This window comes from Calliphora vicina, chromosome 2 (assembly GCF_958450345.1).
Source record: "Calliphora vicina chromosome 2, idCalVici1.1, whole genome shotgun sequence".
In the NCBI taxonomy this organism is placed as follows: Eukaryota; Metazoa; Arthropoda; class Insecta; order Diptera; family Calliphoridae; genus Calliphora; species Calliphora vicina.
Window position 1 is genome coordinate 134,015,408 of NC_088781.1, and position 12,161 is coordinate 134,027,568.

Here is a 12,161-nt window from a genome sequence, read left to right on the forward strand (position 1 = left end):
TGAGAACAAAATTTTATTCGATTCAAAAAATTATTCGAATAATATTCGAATAAAATTTTTTTTTATTTATAAAAATTTGTAAAAAAAATTTTATTCGATTAAAAAATTAAATTAAATTTTTTTTATTTTTATATTCATCAATCGATTATTTCCTAAAAAAAAAAAAATTATGAGATCAAATTTTATTCGATTAAAAAATTATTCGAATAATAATGTATTCGAATAAAATTTTTTTATTTGTATATTTATCTATTAATTATTCTTTAAAAAAATAAAAATTTTGAGAACAAAATTTTATTCGATTCAAAAAATTATTCGAATAAAATTTTTTTTTATTTATAAAAATTTGTAAAAAAAATTTTATTCGATTAAAAAATTATTTAATTTAAATTGTTTTTATTTTTATATTCATCAATCGAATTTTAATGAAAAAATAAAAATTTTGAGAAAAAAATTTATTCGAATAATATTCGAACAAAATGATTCAATTAATTTTTTTTATTTATATAGTATTCATCAATCGATTATTTCCTAAAAAGAAAAAAAATTTGAGAACAAATTTTATTCGATTAAAAAATTATTCGAATAATAATGTATTCGAATAAAATTATTTAATTAACATTTTTTTATTTGTATATTTATCGATTAATTATTATTTAAAAAAATTTAAATTTTGAGAACAAAATTTTATTCGATTAAAAAAATTATTCGAATAATATTTGTGAATAAAAAGTTTTCATTTTAATTTTTTTATTTATATATCCATCAATCGATTATTTCCTAAAAAGAATAATAATTATTTAATTTTCATTTTTTTTATTTTATATTCATCAATCGATTATTAGTTAAAAAATAAATGCTTTGAGAACAAATTTTATTCGATGAAAAAATTATTCGAATAAATTGTTTGTTAGATACAAATTTTTTTCGTATTTTTATTTATATATTCATCGATCGATTATACATAAAAGAAATAAAAATTTTAATCGATTAAAAAATTATGCGAATAATGTATTCGAATAAAATATTCCCAAAAATTTTGGGAATATTGGGATTTCTTTAAATTATGAAATTTTTAAGCTTCAAAAACTATTTAATGAAATTTAAACACTTATCCAGTTGGAAATAAAAAATCCTAAATTTTGGAATTTATAAAAATTTTAATTTTTCTTTAAATTATGAAATTTTTAAATAATTTTAACTTTATTTAAGACTCGAAAACCACTTTATTAGTAGCTCCTTCAGAAATGTATAATCCCTTTTTGAAAATAATGTTTTAGAATTACATATTTAAAAATATTGGGGAATATTTCCAATAAAATTTTTAAAATCCCATTTTTGGAAATTTTGAAAAAGTTTTTGGGAATTTTCAAAAATTTGCTATTATTGATTTTAGGCATTTATTTTAAGTTTTAAAAGTGATTAAAAGCATTTTTAGAAATTCCCAATAAAATTTTTAAAATCCCATTTTTTGAAATTTTGAAAAAAGTTTTTGGGAATTTTCAAAAGTTTGCTATTATTAATTATAGGCATTTATTTTAAGTTTTAAAAGTGATTAAAAGCATTTGTAGATATTCCCAATAAAATTTTTTAATTTCCATTTTTGGAAATTTTTAAAAAGTTTTTGGGAATTTTCAAAAGTTTGCTATTATTAATTTTTGATATTTATTTTAACATTAGTAAAGTCTTACATTTAAAAATACCTTTATTTTTAAGTTTAGCTTTGGTTACCTTAATCTCTTTGAATTTTTTGGTTTCAAATTCACTTTAAAATCACTTTGTTTAACTTTCAGTATGACTAATTTGTTTTAAATTAAGAAAATCATCGCATTATTCTCAACGTTTAAGTGTAATTTACTTGACCACTGGAAAAATGTTGTTGGCCATGAAACGTGTTATTTGTTTTTTGTGTACAATTTGTAATAAAATTCTTTAAATTACTGGCCACCTTAATGCGTCTAAAACGTTTAAAATTTATGTTTGAATTGATTACACAAAATAAAATGTTGCAATATTTAATGAGTTTAATGTCTAATGGAACTTCTAGCTAAAATAAATTAAATAAATCAGTAATTTTGTATAGATTATTTAAATTTTCGTAATTTTGGGCTATAAATAAGTCAAAGAATTTTACAAAGGAGTGGCGTTTAATTAATTAAAATTGCTATGTGAAGTAGTAAAAAAATTCTTGAAATTCGGAAATTTGTTAAAGAAATTTAAGTTTTACATAATTTTTAGTTCAGCCAACTACCATTTGTTAGCCTAGACACTTCAGTTTATTTTAAATTGTGTATTATTTGTTTATTTTCAAAATTCAAATCTTTGTTTTAACTCTTTATGTATTTTTCATGATTTACATTTGTTTTTTTTGTTTTGTATTAAAAATATCTAGATTTTCATGATTTTAGTGTAAATCACAATTAACCCCTTAAGGCTTAGATACAAACCACTATTTTTTCTCAACACTATATAATATAAACTACGTTTTTTTAAATTTGCTTTTTGTTATTATTTAGTGTCGTAAACAATTACCTTTGGCACTTCATACCAAGGCTCTATATGTGGCCACAGAAACTGAAAGCAAAAAATTTTAAAACAGCGGGTGTTTCTTTTTTTTTATCAGGTTTAAATTTACTATAATTTTTGTGAGATTTTTTTTTTTGGTAAATAAAAATCTGTTCAAAAAACTACAAAATCATGAGTTTATGAAACTGTGAACGAAACATTTGGGTCAAATTTTATAATTAGAAGAACATGCAAATGTTTGACACAGAAAAAAACTTTAAAAAATGCGTTTAGAAAGAGTTTTCAAAGAAATTAAACTTCAAAATATTATATTAATAGTTTCCCCGGAAAAAACTTAAAATCCCAGTTTTGAAAATTTTGAAAAATAATTGAATAATTTAAAATTATGTTTTTTAAACAAGTTTTAGCTATAATTAAATAAATTCCTAAAAAAATATTAAAAATCCCCTAATGGGAGATTTTTGAAATTTTTTTAGGAATTAATTTTTTTTTCTTAATTTGTTAATTTTAGATACTTTTTATCACTTTTCAATAGTTTTTTTAAATTTCCGGGGAAAATTTAAAAATCCCTGTTTTGGAGATTTTTGAACATATTTTAGGAATTCGATTTTTTTTCTTAATTTGATGTTTTTATCACTTTTCAGTTGTTATTTCAAGTTTCCGGGGAAAACTTAAGAATCGCAGTTATGAACTTAAAAATTCCCACTTGGGAGATTTTTGAAAATGTTTTCGGAATTATTTTTTTTTTTCTTAATTTGTTATTTTAGAGATTTTTTTTTATCACTATTCAATTGTTAAACAAACTTAAACAATCCCAGTTTTGGGAATTTTTGAAAATGTTTTACGGATACTGAGATTAACACAACATTTTTAAATTGGATTTGCTTTTTTTCATATTTAAACAAGTTTTAGCTATGATTAAACAAATTCCCAAATAAAATTAAAAATTCCCACTTGGGAGATTTTTGAATTTTTTTTAGGAATTCATATTTTTTTCTTAATTCGTTATTTTTAGACAGTTTTTATCACTTTTCAATTGTTATTTTAAATTCCCATCGAAAACTTAAAAATCCCAGTTTTGGGAATTTTTGAAAATATTTTAGGAATTAATTTTTTATATTCTATTATTAAATTTTACACATTATTTTTAATCTTCAATTGCATTAAAACATTCCCAGCTAAAATTAAAAAATCCCAGTTTTGGAAATTTTTGAAATTTTTTTAGGAGTGATGAAATTCTAGCTTGAAAATGTTTTATTAATTGAATATTTTTTCCTTATTATGAAATTTTGGATACTCTTTTTAACATTCCTTTGTTATAAAATATTCCCCGATAAAATTTGAAAATCCCAGATTTGGGAATTTTCAAAACTTTGTTGGGAATGATGAAATTTTCTCTTGTAATGAAATTTTAGAATTTTTACAAAGATTAAAATTTGTTTGGCATTAAAAATAGGGGTTGTCAGCTAAAATTAATGAATCCCAGTTTTGGTAATTTTTGAAAAAAATTTAGGAATTCATGTTTTTTTTTTTTTTTTTTTTGTTTCCCAGTAATCCCGGCTAAAATTTAAAAATCCCAGTTTTGGGGATTATTGAAAATTTTTTAGGAATTCATTTTTTTTTAATTTTTTATGCAATTTTGGATACTTCCTTAACGTTTTAATTATTATCCCAGTAATTCCAGTTAAAATTTAAAAATCCCAGTTTTGGGAATTATTGAAAATTTTTTAGGAATTCGTTTTTTTTATTTTTTATGAAATTTTAGATACTCCCTTAACTTTTTAATTGTTATCCCAGTAAACCCAGCTAAAATTTAAAAATCCCAGTTTTGGGGATTATTGAAAAATTTTTAGGAATTCATTTTTTTTTATTTTTTATGCAATTTTAGATACTTTCTTAACGTTTTAATTGTTATCCTAGTAAATCCAGCTAAAATTGAAAAATCCCAGTTTTGGGGATTATTGAAAAATTTTTAGGAATTAATTTTTTTTATTTTTTATGCAATTTTAGATACTTCCTTAACGTTTTAATTGTTATCCCAGTAAACCCAGCTAAAATTTAAAAATCCCAGTTTTGGGGATTATTGAAAAATTTTTAGGAATTCATTTTTTTTTATTTTTTATGCAATTTTAGATTTCCTTAACGTTTTAATTGTTATCCTAGTAAACCCAGCTAAAATTTAAAAATCCCAGTTTTGGGGATTATTGAAAAATTTTTAGGAATTCATTTTTTTTATTTTTTATGCAATTTTAGATACTTCCTTAACTTTTTAATTGTTATCCTAGTAAATCCAGCTAAAATTTAAAAATCCCAGTTTTGGGGATTATTGAAAAATTGTTGGGAATTTATTTTTTTTTTTTTTATGAAATTTAAGATAATTCCTTAACTTTTTAATTGTTATCCTAGTAAACCCAGCTAAAATTTAAAAATCCCAGTTTTGGGGATTATTGAACAAATTTTAGGAATTCATTTTTTTTATTTTTTATGAAATTTTAGATACTTCCTTAACTTTTTAATTGTTCTCCCAGTTATCCCAGCTAAAATTTAAAAATCCCAGTTTTGGGGATTATTGAAAATTTTTTAGGAATTCGTTTTTTTTATTTTTTATGAAATTTTAGATACTTTCTTAACGTTTTAATTGTTATTCTAGTAAACCCAGCTAAAATTTAAAAATCCCAGTTTTGGGGATTATTGAACAAATTTTAGGAATTCATTTTTTTTATTTTTTATGAAATTTTAGATACTTCCTTAACTTTTTAATTGTTCTCCCAGTTATCCCAGCTAAAATTTAAAATTCCCAGTTTTGGGGATTATTGAAAAATTTTTAGGAATTCATTTTTTTTATTTTTTATGCAATTTTAGATACTTTCTTAACGTTTTAATTGTTATCCTAGTAAACCCAGCTAAAATTTTAAAATCCCAATTTTGGGGATTATTGAAAAATTTTTAGGAATTCATTTTTTTTATTTTTTATGAAATTTTAGATACTTCCTTAACGTTTTAATTATTATCCCAGTTATCCCAGATAAAATTTTAAAATCCCAGTTTTGGGGATTATTGAAAAATTTTTAGGAATTAATTTTTTTTATTTTTTATGAAATTTTAGATACTTTAGATACTTTTTAATTGTTATCCCAGTTATCCCAGCTAAAATCTAAAAAACCCAGTTTTGGGGATTATTGAACATTTTTTAGGAATTTATTTTTTTTTATTTTTTATGCAATTTTAGATACTTCCTTAACGTTTTAATTATTATCCCAGTTATCCCAGATAAAATTTTAAAATCCCAATTTTGGGGATTATTGAAAAATTTTTAGGAATTCATTTTTTTTATTTTTTATGAAATTTTAGATACTTCCTTAACGTTTTAATTATTATCCCAGTTATCCCAGATAAAATTTTAAAATCCCAGTTTTGGGGATTATTGAAAATTTTTTAGGAATTTATTTTTTTTATTTTTTATGAAATTTTTGTACTTTCCTTAACTTTTTAATTGTTATCCCAGTAATCCCAGCTAAAATTTAAAAATCCCAGTTTTGGGGATTTTTTAAAAATGTTTAGGAATTATTTTTTTTTAGTTTTTATGAAATTTTAGATACTTCCTTAACTTTTTAATTGTTATCCCAGTAATCCCAGCTAAAATTTAAAAATCCCCCGTTTTTGGGATTATTGAAAATTTTTTAGGAATTCGTTTTTTTTATTTTTTATGAAATTTTAGATACTCCCTTTACTTTTTAATTGTTATCCCAGTAAACCCAGCTAAAATTTAAAAATCCCAGTTTTGGGGATTATTGAAAAATTTTTAGGAATTAATTTTTTTTATTTTTTATGAAATTTTAGATACTTTAGATACTTTTTAATTGTTATCCCAGTTATCCCAGCTAAAATCTAAAAAACCCAGTTTTGGGGATTATTGAACATTTTTTAGGAATTTATTTTTTTTTATTTTTTATGCAATTTTAGATACTTCCTTAACGTTTTAATTGTTATCCCAGTAATCCCAGCTAAAATTTTAAAATCCCAGTTTTGGGGATTTTTTAAATTTTTTTGGGAATTAAATTTTTTTTCGTTATTATGCAATTTTAAAATATAATAATCACAGTTTAGGAAATTTTGGAAAAATATATGGGATTTTCAGGATTATTATAAATGTTCATACCTTTAAATTCTAAGTTTTCTTAACAAATTTTAAATATTTCTCAATGACACTTAAGATAATTTAAGAATGTGGAAAAATAATTAAAAATATCTGGACAATTTTGAATATTTCTTAATATTTTTGTGCGTAAAAAGTTGTAATAAATTACCTTTATTTATAAAAAAGATAGTTGTGAAACCAAAACAATGTAAATAAATTTTGAAAAGCAAAAATAATTCCCCAAAAATGTCGTCTACCAAAACCTCAAGTGAAAAATTGCGCGAAAAGACGTTTCTAAAACATTTACAAAAACGACGAAAACGAAAAATTCCCCTACTCAGGGGTATTTATCACAATAAAATGTTAAAAATATTAGTGATGCTAGCCTGTTTGGTAAATCTGCTATATCATTTAAATATCATACAACTAACGGTTGAGGCTGCCTCAGCCCCAACTCTACCAACACCAACAGCAGCATTTACAAATGATAACAAACCAACAACGACTCCTGAGTCCTTGAAAAATAAAACCAGTGATCAAAGTGTTAATAATTTACGCAACAAAACCATGCGTCGTAGTATTAATGTAAATAGTAGTTTTAATCATCAAAATGAAATTGTACAAAAAAATAAACCCGAACATCTTCTAACAACAACGAAACGTAAGCTGAGACGTAAACCGCCAACAGCAGGCCGTACAAATCATACGCGTAATGGGCTGGGACCCACAAGATTTAAGGGCAAACGCAGAAAGTTTACAAGGCCAACATCCTCTTGGCAGCAGCAGCAGCATCCGAGACAAAATAATACAAATTTATTTAAACCAAAGAATTATACAACCATAAGAACTACCGCCTCCACTACCATATCATCATCATCTTCAACATCCACCTCTAGCAATCATCCCTTCATGACCCAACAGCAACAACAATTCTCCTACACCAATCGTTCGTATCAGCGTCAGCATCAATATCAGCAGCAAAGTGTACAAATACCTTCCTCTACCATACGCGTGTCCTCCACCATCGATCATCATCATCAAGTCCCCACAGCCTTTGATAATTCATCTTCCCGCTTTTATCCTTCCACCAATATTAAACATTATATTGGCGTTAATGCCACCAGTATACATGATATACCCTTTCAGCAACAAAATGTTGTTATACAGGGTAATACGGATATAGTGGTGTATCGTAATATTGGTCCGGTGCCCTGTCCCCCAGGGGTACGTTTAGTGCCGCATCGTGTTTTAACCGCCACACCAGATCCACGCATACATCGGCAAAGGGGTAAGCTGAGTTCTTTTTGATATTTTTACAGAAATTAAACATTAAAAAGTTAAAATTGAGCACAAATCCATTTTGGAAATATTTTTTTTTGTTATGTGGTTTTTTTATAGGTCAAACCTTCCAAAATTTGACAAATTTTTTTCAAATTCTAAAATTTTGTTGATATTTTTTTTAAATTTTAGTTTTAAAAGTATTTTTAACAAATACCAATTTTTTTTTGGAAAATCCCAAATTTCAAAATTTTGAATTTTGGAAATTTTGAGATTTTTTTTGGGGAATTGTGGGATTGCTTACTTTTTGGTTTTTAAAGTTGTTGAAAGTTACTTTATAGTATATTTTTAGTGTTTTAACATTTCCCAGATAAAATTTTGAAAATCCCATTTTTGGAAATTTTTAAAAAAAATTTGGGAATTCTCGGATTTTTTTGTATTATAAAATTTTGGAATTTAATGAAGTCTAAGCATAATTTAAAGTTAGAAAGACACTTTCCCAGTTAAAATTATAAAATTCTCCTTATTGGGAATTTTTAAAAACTTTTTGGGAATTCTCGGATTGCTTTGTATTATAAAATTTTGGAATTTGTTATAGTTCTAAGGTAATTTTAAGTTATAAAGACAATTTCCCAGTTAAAATTATAAAAATCTCCTAATTGGAAATTTTTCAAAACTTTTTGGGAATTCTCGGATTTCTTTGCAATATAAAATTTTGGAATTTGTAATAGTTCTAAGAAAATTTTAAGTTATAAAATCACTTTCCCACTTAAAATTATAAAAATCTCCTCTTTGGAAATTTTTAAAAACTTTTTGGGAATTCTCGGATTTCTTTGTATTATAAAATTTTGGAATTTGTTATAGTTTTAAGATAATTTAAAGTTATAAAGACAATTTCCCAGTTAAAATTATAAAAATCTCCTTATTGGAAATTTTTAAAAACTTTTTGGGAATTCTCGGATTTCATTGTATCATAAAATTTTGGGATTTGTTATAGTTCTAAGATAATTTTAAGCCATAAAGGCACTTTCCCAGTTAAAATTATAAAAATCTCCTTAATGGAAATTTTTAAAAACTTTTTGGGAATTCTCGGATTTCTTTGCAATATAAAATTTTGGAATTTTTTATAGTTTTAAAATAATTTAAAGTTATAAAGGCACTTTCCCAGTAAAAATTATAAAAATCTCTAAATTGGAAATTTTTAAAAACTTTTTGGGAATTCTCGGATTTCTTTGCATTATAAAATTTTGGAATTTGTTATAGTTTTAAGATAATTTAAAGCTATAAAATCACTTTCCCAGTTAAAATTATAAAAATCTCCTCTTTTGAAATTTTTAAAAATATTTTGGGAATTGAGGGATTTCATTTAATTATACAAATTTTGAAATTTCTTTGAGTTTTAATAGTATTAAAGCAATTTAGCTCTTTCCCATTTTAAATAAAAAAATCTCCTAGTGGGGATTTTTTTAAATATTTTAGGAATTTTAGGATTTAATATTTTTTGTTATGTTTTACTTTAAATGCATCTATTTAGGGGTATTTAAGACATATTGCTCAGTTACAAGTCAATTCCATATTATGTATTTTGTTGCCACACCCTTTTCTTTATAATTAAAATACATTGTTTAAACTATTGTTAAAAAAGTTAAGGAATTTGTCTATTTAATTACATTAAACTGATATATAATCGATCAATTGTCAATATTTTCACAACTGTCAACTATTATGCAACAAATAACCAGACACTATTAACAGTTAAGTGGCATTTAGCTTAACTCCCAAAACACCCCCCAACACCCCACCAATTGAAAATTAACAATAGTCTTAAACAAATTGAATTACCAGCCAGTAAACATAAAATTAACGCTTTTTTAACTAAAATTATATGAACTAAGACAGAAAACAATAGAAACTTTTTTAAACTTCAAACCAACAGTCTTAAATCATTGAACTTTAACTACGATTTGTATACAAATTTGTAGAGAGAAAAAATGATTTCACATGCATTTTGCTTCCAAAAAAAAATCAAGGGGTGACCATGCAATTACCTCAACAAGTGCAGACAGACACCACCAGAGTCGAGACAACACAAAAGGCGTCAATTAGCATGTGAAACCAAAAATACGGTAAAAACTGGCTGTAAAACACTCAACTCAAACTCACCTCTTTATTTTTTTCAATTCTCAATAATAGTTTAATTTTGTTGCCAAATTAAAAGTCTCTCAGGAATTTCAGGTTTTTTTTCTGTTTTTGTTTAAAGACTGAAGCTGATCTTTAAATGATTAACAACAATCGTTTTAAATACTGGGTGTGTGTACTTTTTTAAGGGATTAACTGACAAATTACATAGAAAAACTGAAAGAAGTCTGAATGAAGTTGAAATCAAACAAAAAGCGTAGGAATGTGTTTTAGTTTTTTTTTTTGGGTATAAAACCATTTGGCAGTATTTTCAACTTTTTGGTTTGCTGCTACATTTGACAGTCAACCGTCTGTTATGTGTCAAATTAAAAGCATAAAACTGTCAGGTTATTTGGTGAGAGGACAACAAGACTAAACTTAAGATTAAAATGCAATTTATTTGTTATTTAATCAAATCATTTCAACAATTAACAATTTAAAGTCAGAAAATGGAGCAAACATTTTTATAAACACAATTGAAGTGACAGATGATAAACAAGAGTAAAGGAAATTTAACAAAAATTATGTTAATTTTATGTCAACTAGCTTAAATGACTTTAAACGTGTACAAATGCTAATAAATTTAAAATTCTAAAAATTTTGAAAAATTTCCCAAATGTTAAAATTTTTCCTTAGGATGTTCACACTATACAAACTGCAAAAAATGGAATGAACCCCAGAATTCCTAAAATGTTTTTCAAAATTCCCCACAAAATTTTTTTGGTAGTTTTTAACTGGGAAAAAGATTTTTAAACTTTAAATTATCATAGAACTATAACAAATTCAAAAATTTTATAATACAACAAAATCCGAGAATTCCCAAAAAGTTTTTAAAAATTCCCAATAAGGATAATTTTATAATATTAACTGGGAAATTAAATTTATAACTTTAAATTATCTTACAACTATACTAAATTCCAAAATTGTATAATTCAAAGAAATCCGAGAATTCCCAAAAAGTTTTTAAAAATTTCCAAAGAGGAGATTTTTATAATTTTAACTGGGAAAGTGATTTCATAACAATAAATTATCTTAGAACTATTATAAATTCCAAAATTTTATAATACAAAGAAATCCGAGAATTCCCAAAAACTTTTTAAAAATTTCCAAAGAGGAGATTTTTATAATTTTCACTGGGAAAGTGAAATTATAACTTTAAATTATCTTAAAGCTATAAAAAATTCCAAAATTTTATAATTCAAAGGAATCCGAGAATTCCCAAAAACTTTTTAAAAATTTCCAATTTCAAAATTTAAATTATTTTATCGGTTAAAGTTTGAATATGACCTAAAATAGAAATCAAACGTTATAAATGCAAATCCTGTAATCTTATTAACCAAACTCTGTTTAGCCTTAATATTGACATCAAGCAATTATCTCTCAAATTTAAAGCCACTTTTAACAAAATATTTAAAATGCCTGCTTTAAACAGAATATTTCCTCAAAAAAAAAACCTCATCAATTATATGTTTTTGAATTTCATTAAAATCTCTGACAAATGTAAAAAGATTTGAATTTAAGTTGTGTCTTTATAATTGAAGTGTAAAAATATAGAATTTTATTACAATAAATTGATGATGATTAATGATCAAGACACTTTAAAATAACTTTTCAACATCTTCAGGAAACAAGAAAATAAAAATATATAATTATCACTATAAATATGTATAAAGACTTCTTAATCTATAACAACAATTGCTGGCTGATTACATTTTTGTTTTGAATTCGTTTTCTTATATAAGGTCATTTTGGGGTCACACCAATTGTATGCAATCGGTAATAATTCATCAGTCTGTATTGGTTTCATGTTTAATTTCAATATATATTTCTTGAAATTTATTTTAAATTATGTTGTGATTAATGGCGAAATGATTAAGAATATTATATACATTTTGAGTTTAGAAACTTTTTAACATTTTTTTATGTGATTTATGTTGAATGATAAAGTTAATTGTTTTTTTTTTTATTATTATTTATTTACAAATACTAAACAGAAAAACTACTTAATATTAATTGCTAAATAAATACTATAACGTTTGTA

The 12,161-nt window shown here is 23.8% G+C and overlaps 1 protein-coding gene across 1 annotated transcript in view; it reads left to right on the forward strand.

Annotated features, from left to right (window-relative positions):
- Positions 1-6,858: 6,858 nt before the first annotated feature.
- wb (wing blister) overlaps positions 6,859-12,161 on the forward strand; it is a 48,762-nt gene continuing 43,459 nt past the window's right edge. The window contains exon 1 of the mRNA XM_065501919.1: positions 6,859-7,952. Within this exon, the coding sequence (XP_065357991.1) occupies positions 6,911-7,952 (1,042 nt within the window). The 5' untranslated portion in view covers positions 6,859-6,910. The remainder of the gene's footprint in view (positions 7,953-12,161) is intronic.